The following is a 23,466-nucleotide window of genomic DNA, read 5'->3' on the forward strand; positions in this document are numbered from 1 at the left end:
TCCTCTGCCCTCCCAGACCTTGGTTGTCTCCTTGGTTACACGGGGAGGGTGGGCTACCCCTCCCAGGTGGCTTTTACTGGAAGTTCTAGTGGTTCCCTGGGTGCCCCAAACCACCATGAGTCGAGCTGGCCCACCCAGCCTGTAGTCTCCTCCCTACAGCATAGCAAGCACGTCTGGAAAGCCCCAGGGCCCCACTCCGCTGATCTCAGGGCCCAAGTTATCTGGGCTTCTTCTGCCATAAGTCATGGAGCATCACAAGATGGTGACACAGGTGACAGCTGGAAGTCCCAGGGATGGAGTGGGGACAGGCTGGTGACTAAAGCACCAGAGGTGCAGAGAAAGGGGCCCACGAGTCACACCCGCCTCCTCCCCACTGCCCGCCTCCTGTCAATCAGGAATGCCTCTCCACCTCTTTAGCATCCCTTGTGCCCATTCTGCCACTCCTGCCCCAGCTTAGAGACTGGAGAATGCCTCTCCCTGTGCTCCAGCCTGAGCCCCTCTGTCAGACTTCCTCAATGCTTCCAGGAGGTGCTTCCCACCCCACCTCCAACTTTATTCGAGTGTAATTTACCTTCAATAAGATGCACCAATCTGAAGAGTAGAGTTTGAAGAGTTTTGACAAATGTTTATCTTTATGCAACCAACACCCCAATCAAGGTATAGAATGTTTCCATCATCCTGGGACATTCCCTTATATTCCCTTTCAATCAGCCACCCCGCACCCAAAACAATCTGTGTTCTGGTGAGTTTTGCAAGTTCTTGAAATTCACATACAATGGAATTTCATAGTAATTAATTATACACAACACATTCCTTTACATCTGGCTTCTTTTATACAGCATAACGCTTTACCAGCATCCATCTTATTCATTTATTTATTTGACTGCGTCGGGTCTTGGCTGCCGCACGTGGGGTCTTTGTTGTGGTGTGTGGATCCCACATTGCGCTGCACGGGGCCTAGTTGCCATGTGTCTTGGGGGATCTCCGTTCCCTGACCAGGGACTGACCTGCATCCCTGCGTTGGAAGGCGGATTCCTAACCACTGCACCACCAGCGTAGTCCCTACCCTCATCCATCTTTGGGACCCGCTGGAGATGTTTCCATTTTTGAACATAACTCAATTTGCTTATCCATTCTCCTGTTGATGAACAGCTAGGCTGTTTCCAGTTTTTGTCCACACCAAAACTTGTAGAATTCTTCATAATAGTAAAAAACAAACAAACAAACAAACAAAAAACAACTGGAAACAGCCTAGCCTACAAGTTGAATTGCTGGGATATACCGAGTGTATATATATATATATATATACACATATATACATATCTTTGTGCAAAATTGCTTTTCCAAAGTGGTTCTATCATTACAAGCTCCCACCAGTAATGTATGAGTATTTTGGTCAAGTCATAACCATTCCAGCATTTGATGTGGTTAATCTTGTTAATTTTAGCCATCAGAAAATCTTTTTAAAAGCCACATCTTAACAACCCAAATATACATCAACTAATGAATGGATAAAAAAAGTGGTAAATCCATACAGTGGAATATTACTTGTCAACAACAACAACAACAATCAAGCAGAAATACATGCTGCAACACAAATGAACCTTGAAAACATTATATTGACTGAAAGGAGCCAGTCACAAATGACCACAGATTGTATTCCAGTTATATGAAACGTCTAGAACTGGCAGATCTATGGAGACAGAAAGTGAATTAAAGCTTACCTAGGGCTGAGGGGCTGGGAGGGCTGAGGGATGATAACTAATGGGCATGGGTTATCTTTTGGGGGTAATGAAATGTTCTGAAATCGATTGTGGTGATTCACAACTCTGTGGATACATTAAAAGCCATTGAGTTGCACACTTTAAATGGGTGAATTGTGTGGTCTGTGAATTGTATCTCCATAAAGCTGTTTACAAAACCCACCACATTTGATTAGCTAGCTACCCCCTGCAGCGCCCCGGTGTCCTCAAGGTAAAGACCCAGATTCTCAGGCCCAGATTCACCCACATCCTCTGGCTCTTCCCCAGGCGCAGTGGACATTCTGCCGTTTCCAGATGCCCCGTCTCCTGTCATGCCTCTGAGCCTGTGGACATACTTGTCTTCCTAATCCTTGTTCCACCTCATTCTGACTCACTCTTTATGGTCCAGCTCACCTGACAGCCTTCTCTCACCTTTCTTCTGATTGCTCATTTGTTCGTTCATTCATTCGTTTATTCATCAAGTAATTATTAGGCTCCCACTGTATACCAGGCTATAGTCTAGGCACTGTGGATACGCCAGCAACAAAACAGACAACATCCCTCACAGAGATTGCGTGACTGTCTCGTGAACAGTATCAACTGAGCACTTAGTAAATGTGAAGCCTCATACCCCAGCCCCTGTCCTGCCAGCCTCTGCTGCTTTCTATTCGGACACTAACCCTTCTGGACTTTCACAAGTTGATGGTAGGACTTGTGGTCCTCCAAAATTGAAGGCTCTGTGGGGTCAAGACACAGGACTGGCTCTCCTGGGCATCAGAGCAAGGCTGCCGCTTTTTCCATGGGCACCTCCTTCCACATCTTATAGAACCCTGGCTTAGCCCTGCTCCCATCTACCTGGTCACTACCCTTCTTGAGCAAGACAGGAGTTGTGATGAGATGAGAAGGTAGGATGCCCACTGCCCAGATGGGTCACTGAGGTCCTGAGAGGAGAATGGGTGAACGTTTGAGGTCACACAGCTTGTGGGACTGACAGGAAGCCGGGTTCTCTCTCTCTCTCTGCTCTGGGCAGGTTCCTTGTGTCCTGGCCAGCTCTGAAGGCTGAGGATGGATGTCCCCCAAACCAGAAAGTGATTCCAGGCCCAGCCAGGACCATTGCTCCCAAGGCTGGTGTGGTGGGCATGTCTCAGGCTGGAGCAGCACGTGGCAGGACTACCATATGGCAGCCATGTGTCTCCCGAGCCTCCTTTGCCCTCGGCCTGGCTCAGGTGAGTCACACACCTGAGCATGCAGCTGTCCTCTGGGCAGCCTCTCCCCAGGGAGTACAGTTTACAAGGGCAGCCACAGGAGCAGGGCTGAGAGCACACGTCCTCAATGACTGGTTAATACTCAGGTGTCCTTCTCATGATGACATTGCTTCTGAGGCCTCGCAGACACGTGGTTCCTCCTTGCTTTTGTTCATTCAGGTCTGCTCTGGCGGCAGCAGGGCGGAGCTGGGTCTTCAGCAGGCAGTTCAGGGTACCTGAGGCCTCCCCAGAATCCTCATCCGTGGGTCTTTTTAGCTCATTTCTCCTTGCTTGCTGGGGTCAGGGCCCCTAGGGCAGGGGGATCACTGCCTGGGGTTGTGTCCCTGTTCCTCTTTCTCCTGCTGCACCACGAGGCAGGGGAACTCCCATTATGTCCATCACCCAGTGCTTCCTGGGACTCGTTCCTCTTTGGGCACCAAGCTGCGGGACTGGAGGTCTCTTTCCAGCCGCCTCTGGCACTTGGAGGAAGAGGCTCACAGGACATGCTCCTGCTTCTCCGCTGCACACCACCAGGGGGCAGCTCAGAGGCCGCAGTGGGGGCGAAGCTGCCTCCTCCGCACCCTTGGCCCCTAGCTGCAGCCCTCACCTTTCCCCGAGTGTGGAGCAGCTGTGAAGGTGCTAAAGGGGTTGAGTGATCATTTCAAAGTCTCAGGATGTTGAGGGTAGGGATCAGGCTCTGCGCCCTTCCTGGCGTTAGTGGTGTCCTCATGTACCAGAGCGGTAACCCCACAGGCCTCTGAAAAGCTGCCCACATACACCCTCTGCCTCTTTCTCCATATCCTCTCTCTCTCTCTCTTTCCCTTTCTCTTGCGACACCCCATCTTTCCCCAGAGCCATGACAACACCTGGGCCCTAGTCCTCGGGCTATGATGGAGCCCAGCGGTCCTGGGAGGACTGGCCCTGGGAGTGACAGGGGAGGATGGCGAGGGTTTCTCTCCATCCCTCCGTGCCTTGAGCTTGGGCTCTTCTCATATAAGCACCAATCCAGCGCATCCTGCATGGCATATGTGAATTTGCTTCACGCTGATGGTTTGGTGACCTATGGTTGCATGACAAACCAGCCTGAAGCAGCAGCTTCAGTCAGTAACAATCGCTGATTCGGCTTACGGACCTGGAAGCTGACTGGACCCAGCCGTTGCTGACAGTCCTCCCTTGGGTTGTTCTGGGCCAGATACTGGCTAGGCTGGGGTTATCTTGAAGTCTTCCTCACTCTCGTGTCTGGTGCTCAGGCTGAAACACTTAGGCAGGACTGGAGACAGCTAGGGCTCCGGGGGCATCCCTCACTTTCTCTGTGGTCCCTCCTTGTGGTCTTTCCAGACTGTGGCTTCAGAGAGATGGACTTCTTCATGGTGGCTGAGGACCCCCAGATCTCTAACAGATATCCATGTTTCTCCATCTTATATAACTTGACTTTTTTCCTGACAGTAACCTTAATGTTCTTGAATGTTTGGAGAGTTCCCACTCCATCCTGCTATGAACTGCATAGCAACACGTCTTCTGTTAACTTGACAATGACAATGAAGGGCACCTGGTCCAAATCACTTCACTTTAATTCCTGGGTTTCCTCCTGGATCACAGAACTGATGGGGAGACATCTCCATTTGAAGACAGACATACACACACACCTCTTTGTCATGTCAGGCCTCCCACAGTTTTTCCCCTTCTTAACAACACTCTCACGTCCCTTGGAGGGAATCTTTTTCCCTCTACATCTTCTGAGTTTATAAATCAATGTATCCAGGTGCCTGAGCCCTACAGTGTAAACCAGAAGTCCGCAAACTTTTTCCTAAAGGGACAGATAATATATTCTTTATGTTTTGTGGGCCAAGAGGCAAAATTGAGACTATGATATAGGTACTTATATATGACTTGAATTATGGTAAAGCATGAGGATGCAGAGAAGACATCAGATTAAATAGCTATTTAGGGGGCTTCCCTGGTGGTCCAGTGGTTGGGAATCTGCCTGCTGGGGCAGAGGACATGGCTTCGAGGCCTGGTCAGGGAACAGGGATCTCACTTGCCACGGTTACTTACACTCTGTGATTACCTGCATGCTGCTACTACTGAAGCCCGAGTGCCCTAGAGGCCATGCTTGGCAACAGGAGAAACTGTTGTGGTGAGAAGTCCTGCATGGCAACTGGAGAGCAGTCCCCACTTGTGCCGCTAGGGAAAGCCCACACGCAGCAACAAAGACAGAGCAGCCAAAATGTTAGAGACAGAGATTTAGGAAGTCAAGTCATCAAAACTTGGTTGTTAAGATCGTGAGAGGGATGGGGAAATTGCAGATGAGGCCAAAGGGCACAAGAGCAACATCCAGAGAACTGAGGCGTGCTGCGTTAGGTGGGGTTCTCCAGAAGCAGACCTGAGATTGAGATCCGTGTGACAGTGATTTGTTGAGGGACTGCTATTCAGAACAACCTGTACGACTGGGAGGGGTGGAGCAGGGAGAGGCTAGCGTTGGCCTGATCACAGAGCAAGGGCTTTGGAGCATAAACTATACTACATGACATCTTCCTTAAGGCAGAGGGCCAGAATTTTAGACTCTGTTCTAGCCATTGCTTGTGGGCTGCCCCTTTGGGGTATAAGTTCCCAGATAAGACAGTTCTTGACACCTCAGGGCCATTCTCTAGAGAAAAGGCAGCTGTGGGCTAAGAGCCCACACTCACGGTAGGTCTGGGCTTTGGCCCTGCAGAGGGATGTGGGCAGAAAAGAGCAGTGTTTCCTATAGTCCTTGCACTGCTCAGACCCACCTGCTTCTCACATTAAGCTGATCTTGTCTGCCTATTGACAGACCAGAGTCATTATTGGTTTGGGTTGTAACCAAAGGATAGTATCCACCCTCACAGGGTGTCATCTCCAATCTGATACCTCAGCTGCATCTTGACGAGGCCGTTCTACCATCTCTCAGGTCCGCAGCCTCTGTGTAGTGTAGAACCTAGGATCATGGAGTCATGGCCACACCATCTTTTCTGTAACTCAGACCTCTAGTCTGCAATGATCTTGTATGAGAACCCACATCAGTGAATTAGACACTCTGTGAGCCCTCAGATAGGGCTTCCCTGGTGGTTCAGACATTAAAGAATCCGCTTGCAGTGCAGGAGACCTGGGTTCGATCCCTGGATTGGGAAGATTCCCCTAGAGAGGGGAATAGCAACCCACTCCAGTATTCTGCCTGGAGAATCCAATGGACAGAGGAGCCTGGCGGGCTACAGTCCATGGGGTCACAAAGAGTCAGACACGGCTGAGCGACTAAGCACGAGTCCTCAGATAAGGGTGCTGGCCTCAGGCCCTATAGGACAGAGAGGCAACCCCTTACCCAGAAGATGTATCAATTTGAGTCAAGGTGAATCACCCCCCCACCTCTCTGATAGAAAGGGTCCTATGTAGTAAACTGGCACCAAGTGGCTTGTTGACCTCCTTGTGGAATGTTGTTGTATCAGGGGCTCAGCTTTGGTCTTCATGGCTAACAAGTTGGACTTTCAGCAGTGGCAGTAGCTAGATCAGCCCTGATGACAGGGAGCCTCTGCTGTTGGGCTCACACGTAACTTGATCTCTATCTCCCTGACACTCTGTTCTCCATGACACTTGCTGGAAGCCCATATTATGCAAAACACTAGATAGAGAGCAAGGGATGGGGACAGATTCTGGCTGATCAACTGGTGGAGTCACCCTGCCTCCTTGGTTGTTCGGTGCCTCTTCTGTACTGGACGCTCCCTGGCATCTGATAAAATGTGCTCTGTGGATCCTCATGTTTTCCCGTCTCATAGGTCTAACCACATACCTCTTTACCAGTCCTCCCATCTCAGGTAGGCCACTCTTGCTCTTTCCAGTCCATTATTACTCTTTCCAGTGCATGGTCAGGACACTTCAGGAGCACTGAAGACCCAGAAGAGGGGACTGTCATGGAATCCAAGACAAGGGAGTTTCAAAGCAGAAGCGGCAATTATCAAAGGTAGCCGTGAGGTCCAGTCTCCAAAAGGGGAGCAGACTTGAGAAAACAAGGGGTTGTAGGTGAGCTTGTGAGAGAAGTTTCAGAGAAGAATATCAGAGACTTTGGCTGCATGGTGTCAAGGATGATGAGCGATCAAGGGAAGATCGAGAAGTCTGCATGAGAAGGAGCAGAGAGGCTGGACAGTCAAGGGTAAGGGTGAGGCTGTTAGACCCAGAGCCTTAAGCTCCAGGCCTGTGGAAGGGAGTGGGGGAGGGTCGGGGAAGGGGCTGAAGTCCTTCCCAGAAGAGATGGAGGTGACAGTTTCAGAGGCTGAGGAGGGACTGGTCCTGACTGGGGAAGGAACACCACATCCTCTGGGCCTGGGCGGAAAAAGATAACTCTGGGGGAGGATGAACACAGGTTAGTGGGTGGGGGAAAGTTAGTGGGGGTCTATATAAGAGTGGGGTAGCTTGCTAAGCAAGGTGGGCATGGTGTAGCAGGAGGCAGGAGCTGAAGAAGAGAGAAATTGGTGGGCAGGTAGGAGTTCCTGCCCTGAGGTCTCAGTGAAGCAGGAGATGCTAATTTGTCCTTGAAGCCACAAGCGGGGCTGAATAACTTGCCCTACCAGCACTCTATGGCCTTATGTGGAGGGACAGTCATTTAATAGAGGGTGGGGGCTCTGTAGGGTGGGTTGGGAAGAATGGAAACCCAAGAGGACCCATGGGCTGAAGGACATGCTGAAGATGTGTGAGGGGAGAGAGGAAGCAGAGGGGAGAGAGCGGTATGGCAGGAGGCTGAGTTCCAGGCTGCTCTGAGCGAGGCCCTTCCTGGGATTTTCCCATTGGCTTCTCTCACTCTAGGCCCACAGAAGGAAGTAGTCAGTCAGGAGGAGTTAGAGGGGGGGGGTGGGCGAGTCTCCATGCAGCCTTGCTAGGAGGTCACCTGACTCTATTAAGCTGTATCCCTGGCTTCAGGCTCTGAAGCTAGAACAGCAGGAAGGTTTGCTTTTTATCTTAAAGTTAGGGGAGCATACTGCCCTGCCTCTCCCTCCCCACCCCCTGCCCACTTCCTGCCTGTAAGGCAATGGCATTTAAACTTTTTGTTTTTAACCACAACCCACAAGTAAGAATTAATTTTACAACATGATTCAGCAGACACAGACACACAATTGCAACACAAGTTTCATGATACAATCGGCACCCTCACTTTGTAAGGGTGCTCTTTGTGTTTTCCATTTCATTCTCATCTATTTCTTTAAAAAGTGCTTGTCACAACCCACCAAAATGATTTCAAGAGCCACTGACAGGGCCATGGGAAAGCTCTGCTCCTGGGCAGTGGGGAACTGGGGGCCCCTTTGGGAAGCTGTTGTTGATGCTACTCATCCCTCTTCCAGGAGTGTCGGTTCTCAGAGAAAACGCCTCTTGCCAGCAGAAGGCAGTGGCCACAGGATTCCAGGTTTAATGTAAACTCTCCTTCTGCCCTTCCCTTCCATCTCCCTCCAAGAAGAGAAGCTGGCCACCCTGGAGAAGTCCTGGAGGCAGGGGACTTCCTGGCCCCCAGTTCTCCACGGGCAGTTCTGTGGCTGATGACACCCTGCACACATCCTCCTGGCTCACTCTGGCACACACACACCTGCTCACATGCAGATCTGTGCTCTCTCCTGACACACATCCCCCCCACACTCACCTGCTCATGTGCAGATATGTGCTCTCTCCTGACACACATCCCCCCCTCCCCCCACACACATAGGCTCCAGGGGATATACTTCGGGGTGCCTCCCAGATTTCACTTCCTTCTTTGGACCCGGTCTCACACTGTCTCTGTGGAGGGAAAGCCACAACAGTCAAATTCTAGTCTGTCCTATTCTCTGAGTCCAGAGCTGAGAGAAGAGGGGAGCTCTTCTGATGCTGGGCTGAGAATCAGATTCACTTCCCTGAAGTTCAGGAGGAGACACAGGAAGGGAAATCAGTTGTGTGTCTGAGGCTGTAAGGACAGTTAATAGAAACAGGACCTGGGCAGCGATTGTAGCAAAGAAGCCTATGTAAGTTGCAATCATGGGCAAGAGAAGACTCAAAGTCCCCCTTAAAGGGGAAGGGGCCGAGGGTGCTGAGAAGTGGGATGGCCAGAAAGAGGTGGTCAGAGGGATAGCAGCTGTGTTAATGTGATGAGATTCCTGTTTCTAAGCCCAGAGAATCCACCAGGGGCTTGCTATTAGAGCCCAGACAGCACTGTATAGCCTTTGAGTCACAAAGGGCCTGAGGCCCAGCACTCCATACAGGGCCTGGCACCATTCAGGGTCCTTTCCTGCCTGCCAGGCCATCCCTTCACCAGGACCAGGGATGCTGGAGACCTGGAGGTGAGACCACTGGGCGCTGCACATTCATATGGACTAGGTTCCAGGTTCTCTGCAGGGACCCTTGTATCAGGGGCTCCTCCGACTTAACACCTGTCTGCATAGTTTTGTTTGTTTTGTTTTGCAGGGTGATCGGGCAGGGGTGGCGGTTGATAAAGCAAAACCAGCAAACACCCAAACCACTCCCTACCATTCACAAAATCGCTAGTTCGCCAAACCTTCGTTTTTGTCCATTTATTTAGAAAAAAAATTAACATGGGCAAATGAGATACCTCAGTGTTACAACAGAGTATAGAAATGTCTAGCAATAGTCAAATAATTTGATCTTTAAATACAAAATAACCACATGAACACCTAATATACAGGTTTCATCTGAATACATATTTATTAGATAAATATTAGAGGCTGTCACATCATCTAACTACATACAGTTTTGCAAGACTAGAAATCACAATTAGTTTTCTGACCAGTTTAAAGTATGAAATGATTGCATTGTACAGAGATGTACAAAGACGATGACGTCGCTGTGGGGGTTACTTCAGGCTGCACGGTGGGTGTGTGTTCATGTGTGTGTGTGTCAATCACCTGCGATCATGATATCAAAAATTATACAAAGGATGAATTTGGTTACAATTTTCTTCTGAAATCCCCGTTTCTTTTCATTATTTCCATAGCACCCTAAAAACACACAGGTGGTGGGACTAGTACACTGAAGCTAAATAGTACATGTAGGTAAAATAAAAACAAAAACGGAACAAAAAAATTCCTTTCCACACAGAGTCAGAGTATATTACATGATGAGACAGATGCGGAGAGACCTCACAGACGCTAACAGACAGGATCTAGTTTTTTTTTCCCACATTAAGATGGAGTTCCAAGCCTTTTTGTTTTGTTCCGTAAAATAAGAACAATACACATTCCGAGGGAAATGAATGCATCTGTTAACATGTCTCTATTTCTCATTTACATATGTACACATGTCCCTTGAGTGGCTGCTGCCTGCGTCGCCCTGTCTGGTTGGGTGAGGCCGAGGGAGCAGGCGTGGAGCTCTCTGGGGGCTCAGGGCTTCCATTAGGGAGAAAGTATTAGTTCCTTAAAAAATAAAAATGGCTACAGGAATATGATCCGTGGGTAAAGCTTCAAACCAAGAAGACGGGGTGATTGCTTGTACTTGGGCCTTCCTGCCTGCCTGCTGGCGCCCTGTCCATTCCGTGGAGTGGAGGCAGCAGCGTGCCTGTGGCCTGGGTGGATGCTTGTCATGGAGACGTGGCTTGCTGAGGCATCGTTTTTGCTGAGGTTACGTATGGCTCCAAGTAGTCATCCAAAAGGGTCAGGGAAGCATCTCCCCGGAGTTCAGAACCGCTCTTGCTTGGGGAAGCCGTCGTCACCTGAATGTGTCACCAACTAGGGCTTGTTCCAGCCCCGGACACCTTGATGCCTACCCCCCTACCCCTACCCCACCAACCCGGCTCCAAAATCGCTCTGGAAGAGTGTGTGCCCAGAGTGCAGGATGCAGGCACCGCAGGTCTGGAAAGCTCTCTGCTGAACTTGCTGGTGGAGGCTTGCTTGAGAGGGGACCCAGGAAATCCACCTCAGGGTGCTGAGCCCACGGCTTACTCAGAGACGGATGAGGGAGGTGCCCAGAGCCTGGGTTGTGGGCAGTAGATAGACCCTCTGTGCTAGAAAGCTGTGGGTAAGTTGGTGAGCAGAGTGGGGACACCCTGATAACAAGAACACACCCAGGCCTTTTCGAGACAGTCTTGCAAGGCAGGAAGCGGGAAATTCTAAGGAAGGCATCTATAGGTCTGTCTGGGGTGGGGCATCCCCAGATGGCCTGACACAGCTGGGGCTAAGGGTCACTGGTCGGAGATGGCCGCACGTGTCCCCACCAGCCAACTGGGGATGGCTCCCAACAGCGGGTGGCCTGGTCTTCGTCTAACTCACGGTACAGCCACCCATGCTTTTCATCCCTTCATCTGTACAAATGGCCCTGGTTGCTTTTTTGTTTTTGTTTGTTGTTTTTTTTTTTTAAAAAAGGGACTCGGTCTTTGTCGTTGAGTCAAGGTATTTTAAAAACACCAGCAAAGGCTATAACCAGGTCATGAAAATGTTGAATATTATCAAAGACAATACTAAAATATTCACAAAGATATTTACAAAAGCAATTCTTAAAATAATTGATTTGCATACGGAACACCACGCTGTTTGAAAAAACCTCAACAACGGGACAAAGGAAAGGGGTGGGGGAGGGACGATGGCAGCTTTCCTACAGAAAACTTTGTGCCGGGCCACCTGGTTCAGTGACCGGAAGTCAACAGCTGGGGCCAACGTTCCGGTCAAATCCAGAGGAGTGCTGGGTGTCCCCCGGCCAACAGAGGGGGAGACAGAGACTGAAAACACAGACAGTGAACGGGGGAGCGAGTGAAGGTCCCGGGCAGCAGCAGGGGAGGGGCACGACAAATTTACAGAGGTGACCCAAGCGACCCAACCGCCCAACATCACAGCCCACGTGGCTCGGGGAGCACAGGGGAGCCTGGAACAAAACGGACGCACAGAAAGCTACCCGGGGCACTGTGAGAGCGAGCGGTTGGCGGGATGGAGCAAAGCACGGAGGGTAGACCAGAGGCTGCTTCTGCTGGAGCAGGAGTGTGGGGTGAGCTTGCAAGAGCAGAGGGACACGAAGCGAGGGAGAGGCTGGCGGCCAAGAGCTGGGGCTGAGACAGCCACAGAAACACCATGCGATGCTTGATCCCGGCACACACGGCGATGGGCTGGGCTGGAGCCCGGGGCAGCCTGGAGCACAGACCAGACAGGCAGAGGAGCCGGAGAGGGAGCGATGCCCGGGGTTCCTGCTGCTGAGCCCTTGCATGCCCTGCCTTTCCACCACCAACCCTGCCGTCCGGGCGGACACGGGCACTGGGACAGAGGGACATGGGCATCCCACGTAACAGTCTCAGAGGGGCTGGGGCGGGGGAGCAGAGGAAGGAAGCAGAACACATGGGGAGAAATGGTTCACTTGCTGTCCAAGTCCAATGTTCCTCTTCTCCAAGTGACTTCGTAGCTTTGTTGCGGTCGTTTAAAAAAAAGGAGAGGCTTGGAGCAAAACTGTAAGTTGCTGATTCTATTGGACTCCAACTTTGACTGGTGGCCCCCCCTCCCTCCAACTAAGGGCACAATAATTTCAGCTGGGTTCCTTCTCTGCACCCCCGTCCCCCCAAGGCTGGACCCTGGCCTGAGTCAGTGGTTCTAGGGCCATCCTGGCTTTGAGAGGCCCTGACTCCCTTTTTCCACCCATCCCCGAGCAAGAGGGTGAATGGCTCTCCCTCTCCCAAACACAGAATCTTGTCTTTTTTCTCTGCTTCTGAGACTGTTCATAGGGTATCCTGGCTTAAGAGGTCTGGGGTCAAAGCGATAACCTTGGCCCCTGAGAGTTCTCTTGCCCAGAGGTTTGTGCTTTTCTGTGGGTGGTGGTGGTGGTGGTGGTGGTGGGCAGGCCGTTCTCACTGCTGCCGACCGCCGCTGCTCCTCCAAGGCTTGGGGCCGCCAGGGTCTGGGGGGCTCTCTCTCAGGGTCACAGTCACTTGGAGATGGCTCTGGGCCAGGAAGCAGGGAAGCTGGGTTACAGTTTACAAACTGGAAGAATCTGGGGGGCACTGGAGGGTCGTCTGGAAGCCGCCATCAGCGTGTGCCCCCTCCCTGGGCTGTTGCCCCATCTCGAGGGTCATCCTCAGGGCCTGCTCTGGGCGTGGGCTCCAGACCCGCACCGCCTTCACAGCGCACCCTCCTGCCCCTTGGCTCTGAAGGCCGCAGAAGGGGCGGTCCGAGGGCTCGGGCTCCCAGCGGGGAAGTGTGTGGGGCAGACGGGGAAGGAGGCCGAGTGGGGAGGGGTGGCCCCGATGCAGGGGTGGGCTTCAGTTGTTCTCAAAGAGAGACAGGAGGTCATCGTTACTATTGCTCGGCAGGTCAGGGGGATCCAGATACGAGAGGAGCTCGTCAGGGTTTGTGAGTTCTGGAAGGAGCTGGAAGAGAAGTACAGAAGCCCAGTTGAGGTGTCGGCCGAGGGCTGGGCCAGCCCAAGGCGAGGAAGGCAGGGCACCCCCCGGCCTGTTCACTTGCCCTCGACCTGCCTCCTGGGGTCCTGGCCCAAACAGGGGAAACTCAGTGCTCATGGTCCCCAGATGCACCCAGGCCACCATGCTGGTCTGGGGCACACCGTGCTCACTTCAAGTCTGGACGGTGGGGCCCTCAGTCCACCAGCTGGGAGGCTCCTCAATGAACAGAGTAATCCTCATACTTGCCACAGCAACTGGGGGTCCCTTGGGCCTCCCAGGAAAACCAAGTGGCTTTGCACGTAAGGCTGGGTGATCTCTTTGGATCCCACCACCCCACACCTCACCCAAGAACTCCTGGCTCCTTGCTGAGCCCGTGGCTGGCTGGCAGACCAACACTACCCTCTCCTGCGAGGTCCTTGGAATCTTCTGATTTCACAGGGGAACCCTCATCAATCTACAAGCACCTTCCCTGGCCTGGTCTGGGGAGGAGAGTCAGACAAGAACTCAAGATGGCCAAAAAGCCGAGTGAGCCCCATCCACTACAGAGATCAAGGGTGACTCCTGCTGGGGCTGGGGCCTGAGGGAAAGGAGTGATGGAGGAGAGGGCGGGCCTCCTGTCTGTGATTCTAGAGTCTAGGGATGAGGGATGGGAGGGGCAAGTGCTGTGTCCCTCTCCCTGCAGCCCTGCCCAGCTACCCAGCACCCATCACCCAGTGTCCCCCCGCCCCACCTTCCAGATCATTCAGTTCTCAACGTGGGGGGGTGAGAGGGTGGTGATCCCTAAATCTCAGCTTCCCACTCCCACCTCAGTCACCACCACCCGCAGTGTGACCCGGGGCCTCTCACAGTGAGCGATGGAGCGAGCAGAAGCACAGGGCATGGGCGACACACAGACTAGAAACTGCAGACAGACATACACCAGCGACAGACGGACAGACCCTGTCCCTCCAGCCCCGCCCGTGCCGCGGGGCCAGAAAGTGTGGCAGACGCGGAGATGGCAAGCCGATGTGGGGGAAGGGGAAGGGGGGGACGGGTGGGGACCCTCTCGGGCTGCCTCCAGGACCAGCCCAGAGGGACTCTACAGGGGCCTGGGCGAGGCGGGGCAGGGCTGGCCTGCGGGACTGTGGCCAAGGGGACGGGGGGGGGGGGGCCAGCAGCGAGGGGGAGGGGGCTGGCCCGCTGTGGGGTTCCCTGGTCCTGGAGCCAGGGGAGGCAGGTTGGCGGGGCCCACCCTCCGGCCGCCCACCCCTCCTCACAGCTAGGCCTCCTCCACCCCGGGCCTCGGGCCCTCAACACCCGCCCCTGCTCTCGGACAGGTCCCGGCGCCAGGCCTAGCCCCAGGCCAAGGCATGTGGCGACCCCAACTTACATCCAGCGAAGGCTCCGGCATGTCAGATGCTCCCTGCGCTCCGGCCTGACCCTCTAAGGCTGAGGAGGGGTTAAAGGTCAGGTCGCTGTGTGGATGGTTGCCGGGAGCGGCCTGTGGCGGTTGCCGGGGAGGCTGGGAAGGAGGAGGAGGAGCCCCACTGTGATGTAATGGAGGCCCTGACTGGCTGCTGGGGTGTGGGACGTGCAAACCTTGTTGTATGGAGGGATGGGGCTGGTCAGAACTGCCAGCGTGTGGCATCTGTGGAGGAGGAGAGAGCAGGAAAAAGAGAGGTGAGGTGACAAGATACAGCGACGAGACGCCTGGAGAAATGAAAACCAAACCAAACCAGGAAAATAACAAACCCCCAAAACAAAGCCACCCCTCTACAAAGCTGAATGCTTTTTTTTTTTTTTCCCCTCTGCAGAGAAACAAACAAACAAAAATCCTCCCCCCGAAACCGCCTGTCAGGGAGGCTGAGGCCACGTGGGGCCAGGAGAGAGGCGGCCAAGGGCTCTGAGATGAGCGGAGACACTGAGACCTCGGGGTCCAGGCAGGCCCCTGGGAGCCCCTCTGCCTCCCTGGCCCGGACACCAGCACAATGAACAACAGCAAGGGCAGGATGGAGAAGCGAAATGGGCACGTGTCCAGGGGGCAGGGAGGTGGGCAGGAGCGCTGCTGGCGGCGTGCTGCAGGCCCGCGCTGGGCTGGCGAAGAGCAGACATGGACGACAGCATGGGGCAGGCGTGCAGCTCGGGGTGGGGGTCTGCGCCCCGACGTGGGCCCTGGGCTGGGGGTGATGCTGGGCGCACAGGCTCCGGTGCGAGCTCTGCCTGCTGCCCCAGGTAGGGTGTAATTGAGCCCATGGAAAACGAGCAGACCCGGGGCTTCCGAATCCTGCCTGCTGGCCGCCCACCGGGGCATCCACAACATGCTTCTCTCATAGACAACCTAAGGACCCACCCCCCGCCCCACGTGCACAGGGGCTGTGGGCGGGCAGGGACACAGGCGTGAGTGAGTGAGAGTTACACTTCCCCTGTTGGTCTGTTTGCTGCCTCAAGCAGTCCTGCCTGCAGAGCTCAGATTCTCAGAGTGAAAGGCTGAGTCCAGGTCCTGGCCCCGTCTCCGGCATTCCCCAAGCGACGGCCCCAACGCCCGTCACACTCTGCTAGTGCAGGGAGCTCCCTGATGGGCCAGGCTGCTTGCTCACTTGGAATGGGCAGCCAGGTGGCCACTTGTCTCTGTGGTCTTTCATTACCCTCCTCCCCACCCCGTCTTCTGGGCCACACAGAAATATTGACACTTCCTTCGTGGGTTTGCAAACAGCAGCCACACCGTCCCGATCTCCAGAGAACCAAGTTCCTCTTCCTGTTTCTCCTAAAAGTTGTTTTCCGGGCCTTGCTGTGGGCCGGCCTCTGCCCACAGTTCGGGTGGCCCCCTGCAAGCACTGCCCCTACAGCCCGGAGCCCTGAGAACAGGCGATGTCCACATGACCTTAAGGCTGGTGACCCTGGGGGAACATGTGTGGGATGCAGACGAAGAAGGACCAGGAGGGGCTGGAGGGACGGCCACCACGGCTGTCAGTGTGAGGCCAGCCTGTGACTCCTCCCCACGCCTGCGGTGCTCCACAGTGACTGCTCTGGGAAGCGGGGGGCAGGAGGGGGCTCCACACACCTGGAGCAGCCCAGCCCTAGACAGACAGTCCCCTGGATCTGCTGACACAGCTGCCCTGTTTGGCCCTGACATCTTGCTGGAATTATCTCGGAGCCTGGAGGGGCGGGTGCTCTCTGGTGCTGCCGACACACCCATCAACCTCCCACTTGGCACAGGAGAGCCCTTGGGTGAACGAGCGCCTGCTTGGGGCCCTCCCACCGTGCACTGTGAATCCTTCTGGCCTCGCGCTCAGCCGGGCGAGGCTGCTCTGCTTGGGCAGGTGTGGGGGGTTGGTCGCCTTGTGATTGCACCCCATCACCTTGTGCATCTGTACTTCTGGGTCTAGTCACCATCTAACACAAGCCCAGAAACGGGCGACGATGGTGCATATTTGAGAAGCATCCTGGGGGGCTGTGGAGTCAACTCACAGGCTTAGGTCCCTCTGCAAAGACCCCAGGCAGCAGAACTGACAAGGTAGGAGAGAGTCTTGTTGGACAGAGGAAGGAAACACTGCCCCCGTTGCCATGTTCGAGTGTTGGGAATTGTGAGGACTCAGAAGGTGCCATGTGAATATGGGGTCAGGGGGTGATCTGGGTGACTCCTGGGCATGGAATGCTGAGATCCTGGGGAGCAGGGCTAGGGAAGGGGGCCAGGAGAAAGGCTCCCAGAAATCAGAAGCCCCACAGGGCAAAAAGTAACTTACAAAAACATGGCCAAAGGCCTGTGAAAGCAGCTGTTTCTGATGTGGCATTCTGGGTTCCTGTGGGCAAGCTGCTACAGCGCCCCTTACTCAGAGTCCTGGTTAATAGTCGGTCTGGCTGAGAATTAGTGTCTCTGGTGTACAGGACAATCTCCTGGCCCAGTGGCAGAGCCAATTCCATGTCAAGTGTGGGGAACACAGTACAATCCAGAAGCCCCTTCCTTCGAGGCCACACCGTGGTGCATGGAGAGCCTGGAGAGGTGCCTTTGGGTACAGGCCCAACCCCACCGCTGGGCGCTGACGAGACCCCCTGGCCCCTTCCCTCTGGCAACTGTGACCCAGGACCTACTGACAGGCCCTCCGTGACTGCCCCTTAGCTAAGATGAGAGACACAAAGAATAACGGAGGCCTCAGTCTTCAGTGCCTGGGCCTCAGCTCTCCCAAAACACCAACTGTGTTTCCTCCATCCAGGCACCACCAGAACTTCTGCTCCATGAGCACGGGGCCTGCGTCTGTCTTGCTTGCAACTGATACAAGGCACAGCTGGGAGGTCAGGCTCAGAGAATGCCCACTAGACCAAGTGGGATCATCTATCGCCGCCTAGATGAGGACCTGGGGGGTGGTCAGACCTCCCACCACTGCTGTTGGGGCCACAGGAAGAGAAGGGACAGCACAGGGCACCTCACCCAAAGGAGCTTTCTCAGCAATAGAGTGTGTGTTAATATGTGAAACAGGATGAGAAGCGAATCCTCTTGGGATAAGTAGATGTCCTCACTTTTCTTTTTGAAGAAGGAGGTAATCAGACTCTCAGGGAGTAAAGTGATTGGGTTTGGGACAAAATTCTAGATGGCTGGATGGAGCTATGATAAGTCAGTGTAAGTGTGTGTAAGAGGGGACGGCATGTCTGTGTGTGTGCGTGTGCATGTGTAAGATGTGTGCCATGTGTACGGCAGTGTGTGGGCCTGCGTGCGGGGTGTGTGTAGGCATCCGCACGTGTGCATGTATATGCAGTATGTATGTGCAGGTAAGAGCCTGAAGTTTCCCCCATCTGAGAACCTGATGTCCTGGGTGAAACAGCCAAATCCAGGGATGCTGTTGAGCCATGACCCAGCCTCAGTTAGGCCCCCCACTCCCTCCTGAGTCCCCAGACTCAACTCTCCACCCTCTCCTTTGCCTGGGAGGGAACCAGGCAAACATCAGAAAGGTCCAGGGGAGCCCTCTGTCCCAAACAGCCCCACACTGGGGCTGGGGGCACCGGGGAGGTGGAGGGTCAAGGGCGAGGAACAGGTACTCACAGTCTCCTGCATGGGGTGACTGAGGGGCTTCTCGAGGGTGGCCATGTTGTTGGGCATGTCCGGGGGGTGGGAGAGCTGGGGGGGCCCATGCATGAAGTCGTTCATGGACGTCCCGCCGGGGTTCCCGTGGGGGAAGTCAAAGTTGCCATGGCCTTGGTAGTTGTTTCCTGGAGATGGAACCAGATGGGGAGGGGTGTTATCCAGAGGGAAAATGCCCCCCCACCCCCTGCCCAGGGAATCAGAGTGTGGAAACGAAGAACCCAGGCCTAACCCCCTGCAGGGCTAGGGTCGGCTCTGGCAGCTCAGACCTCCAGGCTGTATGGTGGGGCCCAGGGTGGCCTTCTCCTGTGGTCCTTCGCACCCCCAGGTGTCTGCTGGTTTACAGCTACAAGCAGGGCCAGCGTAGGGGGACGGGGTGGGTGGGACTCCTGTTGGCAGAGGGTCCTAGAATGAGGCCCAAGTCTGAACTCTCTACAGGATCTGCTGAGCTAGCCCCCAGACCTGCTCCCCTGCAGCCACCACATGCCTTCCCTTCATCACTGGTACGACCCAGGCCCAGAGCAGGTGGCCAGAATCTGCCCAGTAAAAAAGGAAGCCATGTTAGATTTGAGAGTCCACCCTGAGAAGTCAGCTATCTGGCCCCCAAGCCGCTGCTCCCTTCACCGTGTGCTGGTGGCGAGAGCTCAGAGGATCAGCACGCTGGAAAGCTGGGCCCCTCAGTACGCTGCGGGACTCTGGCTAGGTAGGCTAACCTCTCTGGGAATCTGATCACTCTGGAGCCCCGGGGACCTGAGGGCAGGGATTCCGTGGGGTGCTGCCATCCCCAGCCTTCTGGGGGGCAGGGAGGGTGCTCTCTGGGAACCGAGGGCAGTGCAGTGCAGCTGGGTCTGGGTGGCAGAGACAGTGAGGGACAGTGACGGTGACCTCGGCGGCTGAAGGCTGGTGCTCCAGGCTCCTGGACTCTTGTCTCTCAGAGGGTGGCAGAGTCACAGGGACAGGGCCAATATGCAGACCATCGGAAGGAACACAGGGGGCCTGGGGAAGGGCCAGAACTCAAGGGGCAGGTGGTGGCAGCGTCTCAAGCAAAGGAGCTCGGAAGCCCCTGAGATCGGCAGCTGCCGGCCCGGGAGCTCCAGGAGTCAGGAGAGGAGGCTGAGCAGGGTGGGGTGCGAGGGGCAGGAGGCTGGCTCACGGGGCAGCATCTCACGCATGCCTTCCCAACTGGGTACCAACCCGCAGGGCTGGACGGAACCAAGCAGTGGGACGGAGAGGGAAGGATGGCACTGCACCCAAGGCCAGCGGTGCGGTGTTTCCAGGGGCAAGTTACCTCTGCCTCTTCACACTACAGCTTCCTTGCACCTGCCACCATCACCCCAGAAATCCTGGGCCCCTGCCGTGGCTTCTCCCTCCCTCCTCATCGGCCGTCACCCACCTTGGCTGCTGTAGTCGTTGGAGTTGGTGCTCCCAGGTGGAGGCGGGAGTGGATAGGGGGACGGGCCAGGGCCCAGGGCGGCGATCATCTCCATGACATTGGGCATGATCATCTGGCTGGGACTCATGGTCTTGAACCTCTTGGAGGGGATGCCATCAGGGTCATCTTTAATGTGTAGGTCCGACTTGATGGGCACTGGCCGCCAGCTGCACGTGGGGTCGATGGTGACCTCTTCAAACTCGGAGCTGGGGGAACAAAGGGGCAGAGCTGGGGTCCTGGGTACCAGGTTGTAGACACAAGAGCCTCCAGCTTGAACAGACTTTGTGATGCTCTCATCCAGGCTCCCTCTGCCCCCATGCCCATCACACTCTGCCTACAACAGAGGTATGGGAGACTTTTACATCGTTGGAGAGAAGGGGAGACTGAGGCTAGGAAAAGCAAGTGGCTGTGCAGCTGGCCCCAAAGCCTGTACTCCCGGCATGGCCACCACTGCAGGCATTGTCAGCTTCCTGCTCTGACTGAGCGTAGTCCTTTCTGGAAAGTTCATTTGCCCCTAGGTAAACAAGTCCTTAAATTTGCAGAGAGGTGAGGAATGTGGGAAAATGGTCTGCCGGCCCAGTGGGGGATAAATTATCAGGGGCAACCATGTATGCTCACCTCATACCATCAGGGCCCGCATTCTTGCTGCCCCCCCCACCCCTTCCCCACATGGAGAGGCCTACTTACTGTTGGATGGCATTCAGGATGCCCCACATGTACTGATCCACTTCCAGGCCCTCCAGCAGAGCGGTTTTACTGGAAAAGAAGAGAGGCAGGGCTTGGGTTTGGCTCCTGAATCCTAAGGCGTGGAGACATAGCCCGCTCCTCCCCACTGTGTCCAAGAGACTCGGCGCCTGCCTCTGGTTACTACTGGGGCACCAACAGGAGAGGGCAGCTTTGCAACAGCTTGGTACAAGGGGACTATGCACTGCCCCTGTAATCTGAGCCCCTCTGCTATGCATTTAGGGCAGGTGGGAGGTGGCTGGATCCCATAGAACAGGCCCAGAACTCCTCCCACAGCCAGGTGACTGTGCTTATGCTGAGGCAGGTGTCACTTACTTGCACACAGGACACCTCCAGGTCCCTCTCTCGCAGTTCAGCTGCAGGTATGACTCCAAATCAAAGCACTGCAGAGGCCGAGAGACAAAGACAGATGAGCCCAGGGCCCTCAGAAACCACTTACATGCAACCCGAACTGCCTCTGGGACCCTCATGAAGATGTCCCACCAGGGAGGGAGACAGGTGATGGAGAGACCCAGGGCTGGGGGGCTGGGTGGAGTGATAATCTTGCCTATTTTCTGCTGTGCATACAGCCTATGGGCCACACCAAGTCCCTGCAACGCTGTGCCCGGCCCTCCTCATACCAGCCCTGTGCACCAGATGACCCATAGCCTCCGAGCAGCTTTCCCCTGCAGCCGCCCCTCACCAATCCTGCCCCTCTCACTGGCCGAGCCCACGCAGGGAGGACACACCCCATCTGGTTCATCAGCATGTATGAAACAAATTAGACAACCAGACGTCCCCTGCCCCCGTTTTCCCAAGGAAAGAGCTTTTGATGGAGGGGGGCTCCTGACCCACTATGAAGCCCTTGGGGCCTGTTGTGAGAGGGTGAGGGCTGAGGGTGTGGCTGGCCTGGCCCCAGGGTAGCTCCCACCCAATGCGTCTCACCCTCTAGGGCTGCCTGTGTTTAGCCACCCAAACTGTGACCAGGCACTCAACCCACGGCCACTTCCTGAGCACGTGCTCAGGGCAAGGCCTCAAGACGAGCCGGGCAGAGATGCCCCTGCTCTCAGGCTCACATCAGCCATGGTGGCCAAAAGGGCAGTATTTCCAGCTGGCTTTTGACATCTGCCAGGGCTGGGACTGTCTAAATCCAGTTCTGGAGCCCTCTGGGGCTCCAGAAGAGGTCTCTTTAATTCTTTCTCGCTCCTTCTGAGAGAGGAAACAAAAAGAAGTGAGTGGCTACCTCTCCCATTTATAGACATCATGACGATTGTCATTATCTGTCAGATCCAAAGAGTTCTGTAAGTTGGACAAGGAAACTGTCCCCACGGCCCAGAGGAGGTACTGAGGCTTCGAGGGGAAGAATGAATTGCTATGATGGTGCATAACCAATGAAGCCTGAATTCCAAGTCCCCAGCACTTTCATTTTGGGGGTGGGGGCTCCATCCTCTTATTTCTAACCTTGTTACTACTTCATCTTCTGTACTGTTCACGTCTCTTGGTGCATAGGGAAGAAGCAGGTCCCACCAGTGAGGTTTACATCCATCCTAACTGCTCAATAGAACCTCCTGCTGCTGCTGCTGCTAAGTCACTTCAGTCGTGTCTGACTCTGTGTGACCCCATAGACGGCAGCCAACTAGGCTCCCCAGTTCCTGGGATTCTCCAGGCAAGAACACTGGAGTGGGTTGCCATTTCCTTCTCCAATGCATGAAAGTGAAAACTCAAAGTGAAGTCGCTCAGTCCTGTCTGACCCTCAGCGACCCCATGGACTGCAGCCTTCTAGGCTCCTCCGTCCATGGGATTTTCCAGGCAAGAGTACTGGAGTGGGGTGCCATTGCCTTCTCCGAAAACCTCATGAGACTTCCTCAAATCCAGAGAAGTTAAGTCCTGACACTTCAACAGCTCGTTGACGATTCACAAACCAGATGGACCTAGCTCTGAGTACACAGAGAAGTTGCTTGAAGGATAAATGATGTCAGGAATGAGTGAGTGAGATCAGCTGCTAATGGCCATGGCATCCTTCCAGGGTTGGAGACAGCCCTGAGGCCTCCGCCTGCCCCATCACCATCCCAGCCAGGTTGCAGGAGGCTCCTCCCAGGACCGCTCACCTGGACATGCTTGCAATCATGGCCTCGAGCAGGCAGCTGGATGCGCCGGAACGTGATGGGGCACTTCAGAGACACCTTGATGGCTGTCTGCTCCACGCCATCCTCCCCATTGAGGGTCGTGTTGCCTGATGAGGCCGCCACACTGCTGAAATTCCGCTTGACTGTAGGGTGGAGGCAGAAGTGGATAAGAAGGGCAAGGCTGTCCTGTACTTCCCCCACTCCCTCAAGTGGCTGATGCACACCCTGGTTCTCCCTAACACTGGGAGGTCTCAAAAACTGGTGCAGGGCACCTTGGCCTGGGTGAAAGCGAGATCGGCACGCTGGGGGCCCGGGGATGCCCAATACTCTGGAATGACACTCTTCGGGTGAAAAGTGTGAAGTGTCCCTGGAGGTGCCATGTCGTCAGCCCCCCAGTCTCTGCAGTTCATGCCCTGTGTCTTCAGTAGGAAGGCAGGACTTTCTGCAAAACCTGCAAAAACAGTCTGGCACTTCACTGATTTTCTGGGTCAGTGGGAGAGCCCCACAGGCACTTCTGCACTTAGTTCTCCGAGTGTGGAAATGGCCTGGCAGGATTCTAGGGCTCAGCATACGCAGAAGCACATTTGAAGAGGGTGTAGGAATACTTCCCACTGCCTGCATGGTGCCCCCGACCCCAAGTGTCTGCACCTGGGACTCGGAGCCAAGTCCCTCCCTCTCAAGTTAGGCCTGGGCTGTTGAGGTAAGAAGTCCAGTCTGCAACTGACCTCTGTGCTTCCCCCACAATGAAGAACCCTCTTCTCCAGTTCCTCCCATCCTTCCAGGTGATCA

The 23,466-nt window shown here is 54.7% G+C and overlaps 1 protein-coding gene across 15 annotated transcripts in view; it reads right to left on the minus strand.

Annotated features, from left to right (window-relative positions):
- Positions 1-9,510: 9,510 nt before the first annotated feature.
- Positions 9,511-23,466, minus strand: part of ZMIZ1 (zinc finger MIZ-type containing 1) — a 242,465-nt gene continuing 228,509 nt past the window's right edge. For 8 of the 15 annotated variants that reach the window (XM_086381787.1, XM_086381789.1, XM_086381784.1 and 5 more), the window contains 8 exons: positions 22,660-22,820; positions 20,888-20,955; positions 20,516-20,584; positions 19,790-20,034; positions 18,666-18,785; positions 18,358-18,524; positions 14,713-14,970; positions 9,511-13,310 (listed from right to left, as the gene is read on the minus strand). In XM_086381787.1, coding sequence (XP_086237913.1) covers positions 13,203-13,310; positions 14,713-14,970; positions 18,358-18,524; positions 18,666-18,785; positions 19,790-20,034; positions 20,516-20,584; positions 20,888-20,955; positions 22,660-22,820 — 1,196 coding nt within the window. In that variant the 3' untranslated portion in view covers positions 9,511-13,202. The remainder of the gene's footprint in view (positions 13,311-14,712; positions 14,971-18,357; positions 18,525-18,665; positions 18,786-19,789; positions 20,035-20,515; positions 20,585-20,887; positions 20,956-22,659; positions 22,821-23,466) is intronic. The other 7 variants (XM_086381791.1, XM_086381790.1, XM_086381798.1 and 4 more) reach the window with 3 other exon arrangements.

Source organism: Bos grunniens, chromosome 28 (genome assembly GCF_055505025.1).
Source record: "Bos grunniens cultivar Pamir isolate PY7600 chromosome 28, Bosgru_T2T1.0, whole genome shotgun sequence".
NCBI classification, from domain to species: Eukaryota; Metazoa; Chordata; class Mammalia; order Artiodactyla; family Bovidae; genus Bos; species Bos grunniens.